We start from the raw sequence: 18,128 nt of genomic DNA on the forward strand, positions 1-18,128 counted from the left end.
GGCCTAACTACCTAGTCCTGTCTTCTCCGATCCCGTCTGAGTTCTAATTACCTCCTCTGTGGCTCTCAGAGCAATCATAACCCCTCCAATTCTGAAAATGGAATATTCTCAGCACATGTTTTTTCTTCGTTTCGAAGAAAAGACCAAATTGCTTCTTGTTGGTATATTTATAAGCGGATTGATAACGGTATACATCATCATCATTTCTTGAGCCAGTGGACTATTTATCTGACATTTTTCTGTCTAATTTAGATAATTGTCCAACATTTTGTGAACACCAAGAATAGCGGGATACCCAAGATACCATACGCGTTCCCCTTGGTTGGACATCTCCCATGGCTTGGAGAGGATCATGCAACGGCATATCGGAAGTTCTCCAGTCGCTATGGTTCTGATGTCTACCAAGTACGCCTGGGAAGCACCAAAGCAATTGTCTTCAATTCGTTCCAAGACAGCAAGCGTATATTGCAAGGCTGCTCCAACGCAACTTTAGATCGACCCCAGCTATACACCTTTCACGGCCTCATCTCTTCCACGCAAGGATTTAGCATTGGATCAAGTCCCTGGGACGAATCATGTCGCCGAAGACGTAAAGTCGCAGCTGAGATGCTAAGCAAGTCTTCTATGAAGACGCATGCTCCCATGATCGATCTAGAGTCCTCATGTCTGGTCCGCGACCTCTACAAAGCCAGCAGCCAAGGGCGCATCGAAATAAGTGTCAAGCCCTTTGTGAGACGATTCGCTCTGAGCGTGAGCCTTACGCTATCCTATGGCATAAGAATCGATTCGTGGAAAGATGAGCTACTGCAAGAGATACTTGACGTCGGTTCGGGAATTTCTTTGCTCCGGTCAGCATCGGAAAACTATCAAGACTACGTTCCTTTGCTCAGATGGCTCCCCAATCGAAAGAGACAGCAAGGCATCGACTTAAGAGCAAGACGAGACCAATATGTGAAACTCTCTATGGACGCAGCCAGAGAGCAGATCCGTGACGGGATTGACATCCCATGTGTGTCTTCTGCTGTTCTCAAGGGCGAGGAAACAACTTTGACCAAGATGGAAATCGGTTCTATATGCCTGTCCATGATATCTGGTGGATTTGAGAGTGTTCCAGCAACATTTATGATGTGCATCGCCTCCTTGGGAACGGAAGAAGGGCAGGCCTTCCAAGAACAGGCCTATCAGAGTATTATCAACTATTATTCAACGGTTGAAGCGGCTTGGAGCAGCAGTCATCGGGAGGAGCAGATTCCATATATCAATGCTCTGATCAAAGAGACATTGAGACAGTTCACGGTAACACCGATGATCCCCCCTCACCTTACCGCCTCGGATATTAGCTGGAACGATGCGGTGATTCCCAAGAACACCATCATACTCGTGAATGCTCAAGCAGCTAACCATGGTACGTATCGTCAAATCCCGTGCCATCGTAATACATCACCAGCGCTCATCTTGTTATCATCTAGACATCAAACAATATGGGTCAACCGCTAATCGCTTCGATCCCCTTCGCTGGTTAGAGACGAAAGACCCGAAAAGGAACAATTGGACGGACAGACCAGCGACTGGCCTTCAGCATCTCGCCTTTGGAGCAGGGGCGCGGAATTGTGTCGGCGCTGGGATAGCCAACCGGATGTTGTACACAGCTATTTTACGTACTATATGTTGCTTCCAAATTCGCAACAGCAAAACCCGGCCACCCAACACGGACCCTGTAGATTACAATGAGGCGAAGTCAGCACTAGTAGCACATGCCAAAGATTTCGACGTTCATTTCCAGCCTCGTTCTGGTGTGGATATAGGCAGTCTCCTGAGAGAGACTAAGCTTTAGCGTCTCAGCTCAAGCAATGTACCTAAAACAGGCGACATTGTCTGGCTCATTTTTACAGTGAATCTGATTATTATTATTATCCGACGCGAGGTGTCTTACTAGTTTGTACATAGCAATCAAAAGCCGATGTTAATGTTCAAAGCGGAAAATGTCACCGCATCACCAGTGGATGGGGGCTCTACTAAGGTGCAAACCTGTCATATTGTGAATAGCTGAAGCTGGCGGCAGCGCGTTTGCCCCTTAGGTATTTGTACATTTGTGGCACGGACCACCAGGTAACCACCTACAACAGCCAGTCCATCACACCAGCTGATCTATTCAATGATGCCTAATCCGCTAAGACAGCCTCACAGCCTTTTGATAATGGTTGCCCTGTCCCCTCATTGTCGTGTTTGGTGGTGAAGCAATCACAACCCTGAAGAGCCCGCACATATCATCACGCAGCACAGCTATAAGGCCCTGGTTAAGAACACACTATGGCGAAATTGTGTGAGAAATGTTCCACGTTTGTGGCTGAGTGGTACACTGCGCGCTGCACCGCCTCGCGCAACAAATCTGCTACGCCTCAGAAAGTTGTGTCTCCTCATCACCAGACTCTAGCGGTGGTTCATGCATCCGCCATCGATGAATGTTCACTCTGCTACCAACTTATTCAAGGTCTCGGATACAAGGACCCAATCCGGCAACGTGATGCCAAGTCGGGCATATTGACAGTCGATATTGACAGCCCGAACTCGCCTCATTCAATCTGGCTCAGTTATGAAGTGCCCAGGGATGAGATTCACAGGGGAGGTTGGAATATTGATCTTTCTGGACGGAAGGATGACCGCAATGATGAGAGCTACAAAAGAGTTGCGTACTCTACTCTCACTATTGTCCCAGCTTTGAAGCCAGGTACGCACTAATTCCTCGCGACTATACTTTCCGTAACAGCATTTAACTCTATAATGTCCGGTGATAGTCCTTGACTACATTTCCGGAAACTTATCTTGCACAAAAGATGCCCTCTTCTTATGCAAGAAATGGTTACAGGCATGTCAATCCAATCATCCAACTTGCCAGGTTGCCTCACCTGGCCCACTGCCAACTCGATTGATTTACATTGGAGGCTCGTGCCTCAAGCTATGCATTACCGAGCATATTCCACAACAATCTCAATATGCTACCTTGAGCCACTGCTGGGGTCTGAGAAAATTCACAACTCTAACTACTGGTAACCTTAGTTCGTTTCTCAACGAGATACCGGTGGACGCATTGACAAAAACGTTCAAGCACGCTGTGCAGATTACAAGAGCTCTCGGACTTGAATATATTTGGATCGATTCTATGTGCATCATGCAGGATAGCGCACATGACTGGAAAAGAGAGTCGGCACTCATGGCTGATGTCTACGGAAATGCTGAAATCAATATCGCTGCGACTTCTGCTAAGGATGGCACCGTAGGTTGTTTCTTTGAGCGATCCGGTTTATGGCGATGCCAAATCTGTCCGGATCCGCAGACTGGTGAGTTATTCGACATCTGCCCGGGCTTGACGGGAAGCCGAGAGGATCCGCTCGGATCACGAGGCTGGGTCGTCCAAGAGCGTTACCTGGCTCGCCGAATGCTGCACTTCACCGACGAACAGATTTTCTGGGAATGTGACGGAAATGCTGCGTGCGAGATCTTTCCGGATGGCTACCCAACATTTGAACATTCCAAGGTGCTCGGCTATCAAGATTTCCGCAGAATAAGGAAGCCGTTCGATTTCCACAGATGGACGGAAGTGGTATCTGAATACTCCAAGAGCAAGTTGACGAAGCGAAGCGACCTCTTCGTTGCCCTTGCAGGCATTGCAAGAAAATTCGAAACGGCGCTCAAGTCTGAATATGTCTGCGGCATGTGGCTGAAGAATCTTGAAAGGCAACTTTGCTGGACTTCCGACGGCCATGCAAACTCAAGGGAAATTCCCCCTTTAGCTCCGACTTGGTCATGGATGTCGATCAATGGGGCTGTCAATGTCCGGCACTGGAAAATGGGATATGACACATGCGTCAAAGCAGATCAAACATCTTTTCAATTCGCATCTGATGACGAAAGGTTCGGAGCGGTTCACTTTGCACGCCTTCGTCTTCGGTGCGAATGTTTATGGAGAGTGACCATGATACAAGCAAGCAAGACAAATGATCCGAGTGATCGGCGCTATCAGACCTGTCTTATGGACGACAATTTGTCTTTCATACTATATAACGAAATCGATGATCAGTTGGACGATGTCAAGACCAATGAAGCGTCGAAGAACCAGCCGCATACCGTTTATCTTCTACCTATCATGCATGGTCTAGAAGATCGCCCTCCCCGACCATCTGTTTTTCGTTGTGTTGGTCTCGTCATATCACCATCTCTTGGTTCAAACCACATGAAGTGCACGTATAAGAGAATTGGTCATTGGGTCATCTTCAAAAACTCCCCGTTTCATGTTTTGAGAGGTATTTTAGCGGAGTGTGACAGCGTAGGCACGGGTCGGAGGCATGAATTTGCCGAAGTCACAACAGGTGCAGATGGGAGCAACAATTACTTCATTGAAATCATTTAATAGCAAGAGCAGTTCGATGAACAGATGATACACCATACTATGGCTGGTAGAGATGTGACTGATCACATGTTTTTGGGTCTTTTGCACCCTTACGCGTTAACTCTGTGTTGTGTGTATGTGGATCTCTCTACTATTCCAGGAAGTATATGGAATCTGCCAAAGACGTATCTCAGATTTTGAGTGGGGTTCCGGCTAAATACTTGCGTTGGGACAGTTTATTTCTAACACACTGGCAGTGCTCAATACCGTTGTCAAACGTGAGTTCTGGCCTAGATCATTATGACATCCAACGATTCTGCAATGACACCCGTCGACGTAATTAACGTGGTGACGTGGAAGAGGGGACAGGGCATGAGGACCAGGTTCTGAGAAGGCCATGGGAACTGAGTAATTGGAAACAGAGCACCTTGAGGTTTCAATAACGACAAGAAGACACCAATGGTTTAGCCCATTTTTGTAGAACAAAACCCGGAATCTCCCTATGGCATGGGTGTGCATGCTGCTATGGTCTGGTGAGCTGCACTGGCAAGGAAGATGCTCTTAAGTGCGCCCGCAAATTGGTAAGGGCTTTATAGGGGGTTTGGTTTCTTATAATAGATAAAAGTCCACCCATGCTCGATGCAACATGCATCAATGCAGATTTGGAGCTGCTGCGCCTTGGCCGCAGCGCCTTGCATGTACAGATGTAAAAAGTGCACTGCCTCAATCCCTGCAAGTACGCCCGCCCTCTAGATTTATAAGACCAAGCTGACGCAGATCTCGGCAAATTCGCTAGGTTCATTCAAGAACCGTCTTATTACTGCAAGGATCATGGAAGGTCAACCCTCAAATATGAAGACGTATCAGGATTATACCGTGGCAGTGGTATTCGCAATCGAGTTCGAGATGAGCGCTCTGCGCTATATGCTCGATCAAGAGCACCCGAGCCTGTCGAGTAAATCGGGAGATCCGAATGATTATATCCTTGGCGAATTAAGTGGCCACGACATCGTGCTCGCTTGGCTTCCAGGGACTCAAGGGAACAGTGCTGCCGCCATCGTCACTACAAATCTCGACCGGACCTTCCCAAATATACAATGGCACTTCCTGGCGGGAATTGGCGGCGGTGTCCCAAGTATTAAGCACGACATCCGCCTAGGTGACGTCGTTGTTAGCATGCCAAAAGGAACCCACGGCGGAGTAGTGCAGTACGACTTAGGCAAAGACACCGACAACGGCTTCAAATTAAAAGGGTTTCTATCGACGCCCCCACCCCGCCTCAGAACCGCTGTGGGAAGAATGCAGTCAGATCATCGAAAGAATGGTAGCAAGGTGGCCCAATTTGTTTCGGACATGATACAGAAAAGCAGACGATTCAAGGTCTATATGCAACCGGCTGCCGAAACAGATGCTCTATTTGATGGAAACTACCCACATGCCGTTGATGGAGAGCCATGTGAGCACTGCGACAAGACACGAATCGTTCCAAGAGATCCACGTGAGGACAGCGGTCCCGAAGTCCACTACGGGCTGATCGCATCGGGTAATGGTGTAATGAGGAGCGCAGCTAGGAGGAACTCATTGGCGCAGAGTATAAGAGATATTCTCTGCTTCGATATGGAAGCCGCAGGTTTAGCTACCGAATCCTCTTACATTATCATTCGGGGCATCTGTGATTACGCAGACTCGCACAAGAACGATGTTTGGCAGTACTATGCAGCTGCCGTAGCGGCTGCGTGTACCAAGGAGCTCTTGGCTTATCTGGACCCTGTAATTACCGGAGACAGCGAAGAGCGCAGCTTGAGGTATTCTGATACAGCAAGCAAAGTGAATAGTTATGCTAATTTCACCGGTCGAGGAGTTCAGAATCTAGGCGGTAGCTTCAGCGTGGGAAGAGACATGCACATCAATTAATTAATATATATTGAATTATAACCACAAGGTGAATAGCCTTATCCCCTTCACAATGTTTATTAAGCATGGGGAAAAGCTACATGCTGTCTGCTTCACAGTATCTCCAACACTGACCGACACAGATTGCTGTTGGACTGTATCCCCTTCATTCGACCTATGTTCACTAATACCAAGGACTTGGTACGCCACTGTGTCCGAAGAAGTCTTTCCAAGTCAATTACCAACGTTGGGCACCATGCTGCTTGAGTAACATGGGTAGTTCCGAGTGTCCATTGGCTGTCGCTCGGTAGAGAGGTCTTCTCCCATCCTTGCCAAGGATATTGACGTCAGCGCCATGTTCGATGAGCAACCTTACCACTCCAGCATGCCCACACGAAGCCATCGAGTAGATGAGGGTATTCCCATGGTCGTCGGTGGCGTTAAGATCAGCACCATGCTTAACAAGCATCTTAGCCATCTCAAAATGCCCGTGCACGTACGCCCAGTTGAGAAGATCCCACGAGTATTTTCGAGCGGCGTACAAATTCGCACCGTTCTCCACAAGAAGCTTAGCTAAGAGGAAATTGGCACGCTCTGAAGCCAGGGATATCGGTGTCCGCCCGTTTTGGCACGAATCATTGAGCTTAGCACCGTGGTCTATGAGTAGCTGAGCAATTACGGCGTTCCCTTGTTCAGACGCCAGGTGTAGGGGTGCCAACCCATCATTGTCAGTCTCATTGACATTGGCTTTGTTCTCTAGCAGCAATTTTGTTACTCCTGGATTTCGGCCTTCTATAGCATAGTGCAAAGCCGTCCGTCCCTTGTTGGTCTTAGAGCTTACATAAGCACCATGCTCGATAACCAGTCGCGCTATTGTGGTAGATGGATGACGTGATGCCATGTGTAAAGGCGTCACACCAAGACTATCTGCAGTATTCACGTTAGCACCATAGTGAATAAGCAGTGTTACCGTCTCTAAACATCCGTTTCGAACTTCCAGTTGCAAGGCAGTCCCTCCACCTTCACAGCCAGAGCGGGAATTCGGGTCAGCACCGCGCTCAGCCAGCATTTTAGCCACTTGAGGGTGACGGTTCTTTGAAGCCGATAAGAGAGGTGTAGTTCCATCCTTTCTAGTAACATGGAGGTTTCCGCCGCATTCTATCAGTAGCCGAACCAATTGTGAGTGTCCATGCTCAGCAGCGACGTGTAGTGGTGTGCACCCATCCTTATTGGCAAGGTTGATATTGGCACCTTTTTCTAAGAGCAGCTGCGACGTGCTAAGATGTCCGCCCTTCACCGCTAGAAACAATGGTGTCAGGCCATCGTCAGTTTTGTGGTCAATCAATTCGCCAACATTCTTCTGAATAGCGAAGTAATAGGGAATTATCCAATATAGCCCATATTTTGCGAGAAGCGACAGCGGCCGCGTAGCTCTCAACAGGGGGAACTCCCAAGTTGGAATTGTCTTCCACCAGTTCTTCCGGTCCTGCAGTCGCTTTTGGAAGTCTAGATGAAGGGTGGCGTCCATCTGATTATTTTCCATGTCCAGCAAGGCCTGAACAGTTTTAAGTTGGTCTATCACGGATTTTTGCTTGTGGCTGACCTCTTACTTAGGACTTCCGTACACCACAAGTTTTTCGTAGCTCAGAAGCCTATCATCTCCCACTAGTTCTGCGAATATGGGGGCACCATAAAATGCGTCTTCAATTTCGAAGCAAGACTGACCGCACGTGTGGACTCGAATCAGAGATGCCAGTTTGCGCGAAGCCAAAATGTATAGCAAGCTAACCTTGGTGGGGTAGGACAGTGCTTGTCCGGAAAGTCTAGCATATTGTCGCGCCCACTCTTCAGTAGAAATCTGACTCAAGAAGGCTCGTTGACTGATCCCGAGGCACTCTGCTCGATCAGCGTGGTAGAAAAGGTTGTTGTTGGCATATTTAATAAATGGGAACATGATGTCCACGTTCTCGAGGAATTGTCTTGCCTCGCGGGATGATGACCCAAGAGTTTCATCTGGGGATAAACGCTTCAATGAAGGACCCATCATATCAATATAGGTTTGACAGGATCTTTTAAGAGTGTCGTGGCTTTGCCCCTCAAAGTTTCCGGCTCCATGTGGCCAAATACTGCTCAGCGTACTTTCTTTGGTCAAGAAGTCCCTGAACGATTGGTGTATAAACTGAACGGTTCGGTTAGGCGCTCTTGTAGTCTCAACGAATCCACCGGACTTATCCAGGATATACCTCTGAGCATCATCTACTGATATCCTTGTCGAATGGCAAAAAGCCAACTGCTGGGGCTCTAGCTTGGAAATGATTGCAAAATATAGCTCCATCAGGGAGAGAGGACGCCTGGCGAATAGCACCAAACCAAGGCAGACTTGAAGTCCTTCTAAGTCGTCTTTTTTCCGAGAAAGCATGTCGTAAAAAACTTCATGAATGTTTTCGGGGGCTTCTCTGAGTCTTTGATGGAGTAGATGCTTGCGACCTGCGTCATACTCGGCATTAAGAACTCTCACGACGAGAACAACCCACAGGAAAATGCCCGAAGCCTTATGCTGAATCTCGCGTCGAATCTGCTCAGCAAGTGTAAAATCGTTCCCAATACACAGCACATCGTTCAGATAGCGATCTATATCCTGTCCATGTTCATATTGACGGTCGAGATGAAAGTCCACTCCTTTCGAAACTGTGATATTAGGGTAGTATCTGCTCGCGAAGCAAGTATATACCTGGCTCGTCCTATCATTGGAGACTTGATGCAAGAAGGAAACCAAATCCCGAATATGTGTTTGTTCGCATTCATCCAAAGCATCAATGAAGCATATGAAAGGATGTTCCAGTCGTTTTATTGCCAGCGCCAACAAGGATTGTAGCGAGGCGATTTTCCATTGGTGTCCAGGCCTGATGAAATCCAAAATCTGCCACAAATCGGAACGTGCTTCGAGTATTTGGACTAGTAGCGATCGGTATAAACCGCTTGTAGACCTTTCCAGTTCAAACCCCCGGGCGTTGAAGAAGAAGGAGGCTACGAGAACCTTGCGGCTTTCCATGGATCGGCGAGTCTCATCGAGCACGAAGCGCATCAGCGTGGACTTTCCAGCACCTGGGTTTCCTTTAATCCATAGGAATCGGTCTTGGTCTCCAGGGGTTTCCATATTCAGCCAGTTGATGTATTGGGGCGTCTGGAGAAACCATTGGCATGTGTCATTATGCGCAATCCTGACATCGAGTTGACGAGCATCCATCTGATCAAAGCATAGAGATGTAAAGACGGATTCTCTGGCCTTGTGCAGTTTATCGTTATCTGTATGATTTGGTTGATGATTGTTTATGATGAGGTCTCGTCCAATGTCAAGATTACTATGGTGATTGTTGAGGCCTTGACCGTTGAACTGACTCGATTCCTTTTGATTGCCATGGTTGTATTGTCCGAGCTCGACCAAACTCACCTCCTCGTTTTGTGATGAATAGTAGTTGGTTTTACGTCTCTTGTTTGGATGATACATGTTGTCGTTTCTCGTCCGCTTCCACCATCTACAATCGGCTTCTAGGCTTCAGGTACCAGCTTGTCAGAGTGATGATGCGCAGCCCGAGCGGTTGGCGGTAGAGTCATCAATAGGCAAGTGTTAAAGTGACCAAAACTGATCGCACTCGACGCGTGTCTAGTGCTTCAGATCCTACGTTCAGATAGAAGGGTTGCTATGAAATGAGCACATCGAAAGAGCACCGTAGGTGCCGCCGTGCGGAGAAGAAACTGTCGATGAGAGGCGGTAGAAGTCCTTGCCAAGGTGGGCTTTATTCTCGCATGAGAGCTCACCGGGCTGTGGGCAGCACAAGTACTACGGAGGGGCCACTTGATCTTTGCCACCCCATGTAGAATCCTCCAGTGCTGGAACTTTGTCACACCTATGGTCTTTCACCCACTGTGGACAATTGTATATCGCAAGGTGGAATCTCTTATGTTGCTTTAACTTGAAGCCACCAGACACTGATTCATATTCTGTACTGGTACCGCTATGAAGGCTCGTGAACCGGTGGGGGTTCAATCCTGAGGAACTAGCAGCTACTTGGGCCAGCTGCCTGTATAGTTCGCCCCCTACGGTAGCCTGCTCGGAGAGGCGACAGAACTAGTTTCGGGGATTCGGGAACAAGGACATGAATGACGAGGCTCTGAACCAAGTAAATTGGTGATCCGAATGAGGCGCAGTTTATGCGGGATGCCACCTTTTCTGTCATCATAGAGTGGAAAGGCTGAGAGGGGCAGTCCACGTATCTCGGGTTAATACACTTGCATCTGCGGTTACTAGCAAATTTCCTGTTAGACTTTGCGTTCTGAATTTGGGAAAGAAAATACCATGAAAGTCAGACATAATCCTCTCGTAAGACACTGCACAGTACTATAACACAGGCGCTTATGGAGCAAGTACGAGCTATGGAAAGTTTTGTGTCCGTACGGCAACTATGTAATCCCTCTTGCTGAAGCACGGCGCGTCCTTTTCCGGAACAGTTCTCTGGGTGTTCGAGACTACTACTTCACAAGCCATCAGGCATACCGTTCTCAACCAAGTGCAACTCCACCAGGCACCTCTATACCAACATCTAGAATGTAGTCCGCATTTGCGTCATCTTCTCCTCCCTCGATGTCACTGCCGCCTCCTTGGCATGGCTCTACCACTGTCTCTTCATCCTCACTGAGGACCACTACCGGCGTACCGTTGCACCTTGCCAGAGAACCTTCGGTCGCCTTTGGATAAGCTCCTTGTCGTATATCTTTATCGCCATCGTCGCCATCGCTCTCGTCGCTCTCATCGCTCAAGACAACCACCTGACGATCAGCAGCGGTCGCCGAAGTGGTCGCCGTGGTCTTGGCTCGCATGGGTAGAGTCATCTTAGCACTATTGTTGTTGTTGGTGCTCGGAACATCCGCCTGCTTGACCGCTGAGGTTTGCGACATGTTTCCATATAGCCTATCGCCCTTGAAGTAAGTCCTGACCTTCGGCCCAACGCTATGGCGGATCTCGAGGTCGGGTCGCAGATGGCTTAAGGTGGTAAGGCATGGTCCCCTCAAGTTGCGCTGCCGGAGCAAGACAAGGCATCGCAGTTTTCTGGCTCCTGTGAAGAGATCTGCAAGTTTGGCGAGTGACTGTCCCGTGATTGATCCGGTGTTGTCCTTGGTGCCTGTGATGCAAAGATACTCCAAATCGGGGCATGACTGGAATAGAACGGATACCGCTGCGCTTGTGAGCTGCCAAGCGCCTTCCAGGCTGACTTGCTTGAGCCTGCTGCATGCCTTGGCCAGCTCATGAACGCCATCGTCGGTTATGTCAGCGGCAGACGGGCTGCAGTAAGAACCGGCGCGGAAGTCCTCGAGAAACATGGAGACAGATGTGCCCCGGGCGACCAAGTCATGAATATGCACACTGATGGATAGCGCTGTTAGCGAAGCAAAGAGTAGAAGGGCCGGCGCATTGAACTCACTCAGACACATTCATGGATGGGAGAAAATGGAAGGAAAAAATGGGAGAAGCCCCCAGGAGGGCATCATTGCGACCTTTCCATGTCGACAGAGTGCGGGCTTGCTTGGCAACGACGGGCACGCCATCCGGATCTTGATACACTCCGCCACCCGTGTAAGGCTGAGCGGCGAATCTCTCTTCATCTGGCAAGATGGCCTTGGATTCTTCGGTCCTCTTGAGGCGTCTTTCCTGCTGTTTCTGGCTCTTTACGTCCATCTTGCGTAGGTGTTGCGTCAACCGAGCCGTGATGGTTTGGCGCTCCTGTGCAGTCCTAGCGCTCTTCAGCTCTTTCTCAAGCCTTGCACGTAGCTTACCTCCACTTCTAGAGCGACCCATGATGAATGAAACGTGAGGCCCTGAGGTTGACTGTGGAAGTAGTTGCAATGATGGGGCTGCGAAGTATTGTGATAGCGGTGCTGCAGCTTCTCTTTGCGTGCATTAATTGTCTTGAGCGAAGGCCGAAGCGTGAGTGAAGGGGAAAAGTGAGCGTTGATGTGAAGTTTGTTGCTGCAATACCGAAAATTTTCAACCCGTCGGGTTGAGACGTCTTCGTTTGCATAGAAGTTGTCGATCAGCTGGTGGCTTCCTCGCTAGGCCCGGCGTTTGTTTGCTCGGGTGGTGTGGTTGGCCGGGAAGTGGTGGTGATAAGGGTGATTGATATGGAAAGTCCACGCCTCAGTCTCGATTGCTCCCACGGACTCGAATTTCTGAGGCGACCAGTGCCCAGGACTGACCTGCTCCTAGTCCTGTAGATTAGGTACGTGTCGGTTATTGCGTCGCACTTCATCTGATATGGACATAGCATACGGAGCCATGCCTTGCTGCTTTGGCGCGTTATCGTACAGTGCCCGTTTGGACGAACGAGACTTTGGTCACGCCGGCAGGAAATAACTGCTATGCTTGGACTTCGGGCATCAGTTGGATGAAGGTTCTATGCGTAGTCACTGACACGCAAGACAATGAGCCCTAGCAGAACACATACACATCGACGTACTGTAACTGATCTAGTAAATTTCTCTACATCTCTACATATCTACTACAACTCGTCCTTGGTATGCTCCTTAGTCTTAGTCTCGGCCTCCTCCTCGAAGCGCCGGCTCTTGGTGTTCTTCTCGGCCTCGACATCGCTCTTCTCCCCAGCCGCAGAACTGCCACCGCCACCGAGGACGCTCTGCTGCTCCTCGCCGGTCAGGGCGCCGGTCTTGAACTTGCGGGCGAGGCCGGCGATCTCATCGTCGTAGACGGTCCACTCGGGGACCTGGCGGCGGGCGCGGTCGAGTTTGGGCTCCTTGGTCTGGGGGTTGTTGCAGAGGTCGATGGTGCGGGCGGCGGCCTGACTCTCGTCGCTGCACCACGTCTCGCACCACAGCCACTCCTGGGGCAGGCTGTGGATGGGGATGTGGAACTGCATGTGGTTGGGCAGGTCCTGGTCCAGGTTGCTCAGGCTCTGCGGGTCCGCCGACAGCGTGTGGTACTGCTGGCGCAGGCGGTCGCCGGCCGCCAGCTCGCGGAATCGCCGCAGGTCCACCACGTACAGTGCCGAGATGTGGTACGGCAGCCCGCGCAGATAATTGGCCCAGTAGCCCTGCTTCCAGAAGCGGAAGCCCTCCATCTCGGTGCGCGAGTCGCACATGGGCGTGAAGCCGTACGGGGCGCCCTGCAGGTCGTGGTTGACAAGGTCGATCATGTCGGTGCGCACGATCTGGTCGGCGTCGACAAAGATGACCTTGTCGAGTGAAAGGGGGAACAGGACATCGAGGAAAAGGATCTTGTAGCCCCAGATCTCGCGTTGCTTTTCCTTTTGCTGCCGCAGCCAGTGGGGCCACTTGTAGGTGACCATCTCATACTTGAAGCCGTACTCGGCTGCGAGATGCGGGATAGTCTCCTTGAACGATGGGGAAAGGAACTGCTCAATGAACCAGAACTTGACGGTGTGCTTCGTGTTTTTCATGACGGACACCATCATGATGTTCAGCATTCGCTCGTACAAGTGACCACTGGCGACGGAGAAAATGTTGATCTCGGCATGCTCCGTATCCGAGACGGACTTGGTCTTTGACTTGGAGCCCCCCAGAATACCCTCGGCAAACTTGAGGCCTCGTGAAAGGAGATCGCCACCCGCGTCCGACTCCTCGAGGACATCCTCAGTTTCCATGCCAGGCTTGCGCTTCAGGCGCGGGTACAATGTTGTGCCCTGGAAGTCCATCAAAGCTACGTCAGTGCCATCATCACCGGCAGCAGGGTTGAACCCCTTGGCGCCGATGCTCGTGATGGTGAAGATATCAGAACTCCTTCCCTCCTTGAGCTGAATGTTGTAGTAGCCTGGGTTCGCCTTGAACTGGAAGTAGCCAATGTTGGCCATGATCAGGGTATCAGCAAAATGAGGGTCAGATTCAGTACCCAGGAGCAGCTGTACACCTCGTGGAGGACTACCTGTGGATTCCCTGGAGTGCCCCTCGATCAAGATGTTCTCGAGCTCGTAAATTGCTTCGACGTCTGAGTTGATCGAGCTCAACTTCAGGTTATCAAGGTCGTGGACCGACTCTTTCGCAGCGACGAGCCATGCAGGTTGCACATCCATGCCAAGATTGAGCAAGGCTTCGGAGGGAATGCCCTTGAAGTGAGCATTGAGGGAACGGACCTTGCCAGACTCATCGAAAGATGGTGCCGAGTCAAGCACATATCGGTAGAAACGCTTGACCGGAAGTTCGTCCAGCCTTTCTCTGGGGTTCAGGAAAATTCGTAGGTAGACTCCATCCAACTCTGACAAAACTTTGAGAATAGGAGCCCACTTCTGGCCTTGCTCACTTGCTGGATTTACGACGGCCACCAGGTGGATGTTTGCAGTGGACTCATCTCCCACTGAAATCATAGTGTGGTTAGACCCCCATTCGTCGAAGACTGCAGTTCTCAAGGTTGGTGTTGACTCAAAGATCCCCTCCGGCAGGTCAGAGATTGTGGAGAGTGCAGTGATAGAGGTCATCTTGGCAGCTGCTAGAGGTCCAGACATCTTATCGACGAGGTTGAGAGACTCAATCGCCTGGTAGACGGGTAAGATGCGGTTTGCCTGTTCAAATTCGAGCAATTGCTGGAAGTCATCCTCCTTGAAGTCTGCTTCAGTCGCAATGGGACCCACCACACGGCCATTAAGCAAAAGAAGCTGAGCTCCGGGTTGGAATCCGGCAGCAGCCAGGAATCTCGCCAAAGCCATGTCGTATTTTGCGTTATCAGATTCATCGTTTGCCTTGCCCGTGACGAGGACTTCCAAGGTCTCCAAATTTTCAATTTCCAACAACTTGGCCACGTCGTTTTTCAAGAGAGAATTGACCCTGAACCCGTCCTCCAAAGTTGAAGGGCTGTGGATAATATCCAGTCGTACACCGGGATCATTACGACGAAACTCCAAAGCCGCCAGAAGCAGCTTCAAGCCAGCTTTGTTGGTGAAATCGGCGACCACTGTCAGGACTGCCCACGTCTCCTTGCTCGAATCCGGGCTTGCTTCGATGACCGGGGCGAGGCTGAACAGGTCGTCGTGCTCCGTATAGACCTTGTTGACATCTAGGACAGTGAGCTGGTTTTCAGTGTCCGGGAAGATATAAACGTTGCGTCGTGTCGGGGCCCCTTCGAGAAACAGATTGGGAACCCACATATCCTCGTCGACTTGGCCCATGTAAATTCCTTGCTGGATCATCTGCAAATCCGTTCCAAGCTTCATGCTCATCTCTTGAAGCCAGTTCTTGTCACGGGGAATAGCCTGGCCATTGATGAAGACGGGAGGAATAGCTGTGCCAGCATTCAGTCTGTCAACCCAATGTTTGGCATGCTCGATTTGTTTAGCGTAGTAGTCGGAATCGAAAATCTCGGAGAAGGACAATTGCGTTGCTTCTTCCCTCAGAGGCCGGTCCTTGATTGCCTTCTCGAACTTGGACTGCTCTACCTTCTGTAGCTGCTTGCCAGTATTGCAAGCGTCTAGGTATGCCATAAGCGAAGCAAGACCATGGTTCTCGAGCAAGTAATACACAATCTTGGCCTGCTGTTCAGCTTCGGGAGTTGAAGTCAGGGGAACGAGACCAAAACGGATCGGGAGAAGTCTGGTGATGAAGCCTCTCAGCTGGTCAACAACCAACATCAAGTCTTCGGGGTCTGTGAAATCTACAGGAACAATGAGATTGAAGAGGTCCTTTCTGACCGGCGGTATTTGACCGGGGTAGGTTCGTTGCATGAGCTAGCCGATGATCAGCTGGGTAGTCCACATATTCGAGGAGGTTATACTTACAGCCATGAGGCTAGTTGGGTATTCTGCGTACCGCTTGTCTTTCTCAATATTATTGAGCCAGACTATCACGCGGCCGTCCTCGATCTCATCTCTCCAGTCGAAGCGGAGGATCTCGTCGTTGGATTTAGCCACGGTGACTTCGCGGTGTCCCAGCAAGGACACTGCCTGCTTCCCAGTCAGACCCAGATCTGTGACGCCCTTGATGAGCTTTCGCTCCCTCCTCAGTAGATCAACCAGAGTGTACGGGTCAATCTGCCTTTCGATCATTTGAACGCCGTTCATCCACAGGACGTTCATGCCCGCGGGAACCAACTGGGCTCGGTTGGCGTAGTGTTCTCGTAGAAAATCCTGCGACTCATTGTGGACGGCGATGGATGTAGAGTACTTGGGGAAATCCTGAGTTAGTCTGAGGAGGGAATCGAATGGGTTCTCGCTCTGCATGATGAATGAGGCAGCCTTGACGCCAAGGTTGGCAAGTTCCGAGCTGGAAAGCGGCTTCAAGTCTGCGACGTCGTCGTCGGCATTCAGATCCACCCCAGAATTCGTCGACTTAGAGCCGTCGGTCGTGGACTCGGCCTCGCGATCGTCAATGACGATGTAATCAGTTCTCTTCAGCTGCAACTCCACTCCATAGCCGCTGATGGGCAGCCGCGCAAGATGGTCTCTGTCATCCAGGCGGTATCGGAGACGGTATGAAATCTCGCCTTTCCGAGCCAGGTCGGAGAGAGTATGATGGAACGAGGCGAAGCTCGGTTTGGTGATGTCGGCATAGAGCACGGCCTCTGGCCCTCTGCCTAGGGTGCGGTCAAAGGGTAAAAGTCGCGATTGCCTAGTACTTGTCAGATTGGATACTCTGGTGGGAAGTCGGGGGTCTTACGAGACGCTACTGATTGGCCCTTCAGCGTTTGATAATGATGCAGAGCAGTATTGCCTGCCCTCGAGCAATATCCAATCGGCACAGTCGTCGCTGGAGCCCTGGACAGTAGGCTTTACCGCCGTGTCATAGTACTGGTAGTGGGCTTCTATCCTGGGAGCTGCCGATCTCATGGCCAGAGCCAGCTTGAAGGTGGACAGAGCCTCGGGATCTGCCATGTGCCCATCCTGCTGTAGCACCTCGAGGAACTTCTCATACAAGGCTTGGTCTGTTGTCGCATCGGCGAAGGACCCGTCGGCGATCCGGTCGAGAAGGGGGAAGTAGGTTGTCGCATTCTCGCCCGCAGCGGTCTCACTACGAATACATGTGTTAGGAGAAAGGCCTGAAGGGTCACTTGGCCGCCGTAGCAACTTACAGGAGCTCTAGGAGGTAGGGTGGTGAAGGAAAGGCAGCCTTCATGGCCACATCGACCGACGGAGCGGCTGTCGCATGGCCGGCATTGAAACACACGGCGGCCAGCAAAGCGGCAGCTAGGCCGCTGGGCAGCTGGAGGAGGCGTATCATGGCCACAGGAGGACTCAGGAGGCGCGAAACTGCTCTGCAAGAGGGATTGATCCGCCGGCGGACTATTCTGATGCGATCATAGAGGCTGGCGAGCAGGCGGCGTGGACCTGTAAACCCGGGGATCCGTAGTCCTTCCTCGGAGGGGGCCCCTGCCTCTGGCTGACAGGGAACTGGATGGACACAAGGCGCTCGCTCAGCTGTAATCTATCCTTCGATGCAAACTGGCGTCAGGTTGTCTTAATCACAGTAGGGAAATCGCTGGGCGCCAACGCAGTATGAAGGGCTCAATCCGCAAGGCTACGTTCGTCTGAGACACCTACGAGGGTATACCCGTCTAGTAAGGACACCCTGGATGTTGGCCGTGTAAGTCGGCTGCAGCGTGGACAATGAACACATTGCCTCAAAGCTGTACCGAATGGGCTTAGCGGCAGGTAGAGCTCTCCAGGGGCCAGCAGGGGGGCAGTCAGTGCAGGGCAGGTGGGTGGAGGGGCTCAATTGGAGCTGATGGAAGCCCAGGCTGAAAAAGTGTCACGCCTGGGCCCCAAGGCCCTGGCCTCCGTGCTGCCCCTCGCCGCGGGTCTAGCCTGGAGCTGGAGGTCTGGCAGTCTGGCTTCAG

The 18,128-nt window shown here is 50.9% G+C and overlaps 6 protein-coding genes across 6 annotated transcripts; 3 read left to right on the forward strand and 3 right to left on the reverse strand.

The window, feature by feature from the left end:
* Positions 1-606: 606 nt before the first annotated feature.
* Positions 607-1,834, forward strand: JN550_005749 (uncharacterized protein; the record flags this gene model as incomplete). The annotated part of the gene is made up of 2 exons (XM_049317410.1): positions 607-1,405; positions 1,470-1,834. 2 exons carry the CDS (start codon positions 607-609, stop codon positions 1,832-1,834), a joined length of 1,164 nt encoding a protein of 387 aa, XP_049172371.1.
* A 476-nt stretch (positions 1,835-2,310) lies between these two features.
* JN550_005750 (uncharacterized protein) lies at positions 2,311-4,408 on the forward strand (the record flags this gene model as incomplete). The annotated part of the gene is made up of 2 exons (XM_049317411.1): positions 2,311-2,728; positions 2,796-4,408. 2 exons carry the CDS (start codon positions 2,311-2,313, stop codon positions 4,406-4,408), a joined length of 2,031 nt encoding a protein of 676 aa, XP_049172372.1.
* Positions 4,409-5,239: 831 nt separating this feature from the next.
* Positions 5,240-6,301, forward strand: JN550_005751 (uncharacterized protein; the record flags this gene model as incomplete). The annotated part of the gene is made up of 1 exon (XM_049317412.1): positions 5,240-6,301. The coding sequence occupies one exon, from the start codon at positions 5,240-5,242 to the stop codon at positions 6,299-6,301; it is 1,062 nt and encodes a 353-aa protein (XP_049172373.1).
* A 217-nt stretch (positions 6,302-6,518) lies between these two features.
* Positions 6,519-9,788, reverse strand: JN550_005752 (uncharacterized protein; the record flags this gene model as incomplete). The annotated part of the gene is made up of 2 exons (XM_049317414.1): positions 6,519-7,835; positions 7,908-9,788. 2 exons carry the CDS (start codon positions 9,786-9,788, stop codon positions 6,519-6,521), a joined length of 3,198 nt encoding a protein of 1,065 aa, XP_049172374.1.
* A 1,052-nt stretch (positions 9,789-10,840) lies between these two features.
* JN550_005753 (uncharacterized protein) lies at positions 10,841-12,134 on the reverse strand (the record flags this gene model as incomplete). Its single annotated transcript, XM_049317415.1, has 2 exons — positions 10,841-11,702; positions 11,761-12,134. The coding sequence occupies 2 exons, from the start codon at positions 12,132-12,134 to the stop codon at positions 10,841-10,843; spliced, it is 1,236 nt and encodes a 411-aa protein (XP_049172375.1).
* A 700-nt stretch (positions 12,135-12,834) lies between these two features.
* On the reverse strand, positions 12,835-17,512 carry JN550_005754 (uncharacterized protein; the record flags this gene model as incomplete). Its single annotated transcript, XM_049317416.1, has 4 exons — positions 12,835-16,023; positions 16,075-16,903; positions 16,952-17,302; positions 17,364-17,512. 4 exons carry the CDS (start codon positions 17,510-17,512, stop codon positions 12,835-12,837), a joined length of 4,518 nt encoding a protein of 1,505 aa, XP_049172376.1.
* Positions 17,513-18,128: the final 616 nt, after the last annotated feature.

Source organism: Neoarthrinium moseri, assembly GCF_022829205.1.
Source record: "Neoarthrinium moseri strain CBS 164.80 chromosome Unknown scaffold18_Wmoseri_CBS_16480, whole genome shotgun sequence".
In the NCBI taxonomy this organism is placed as follows: Eukaryota; Fungi; Ascomycota; class Sordariomycetes; order Amphisphaeriales; family Apiosporaceae; genus Neoarthrinium; species Neoarthrinium moseri.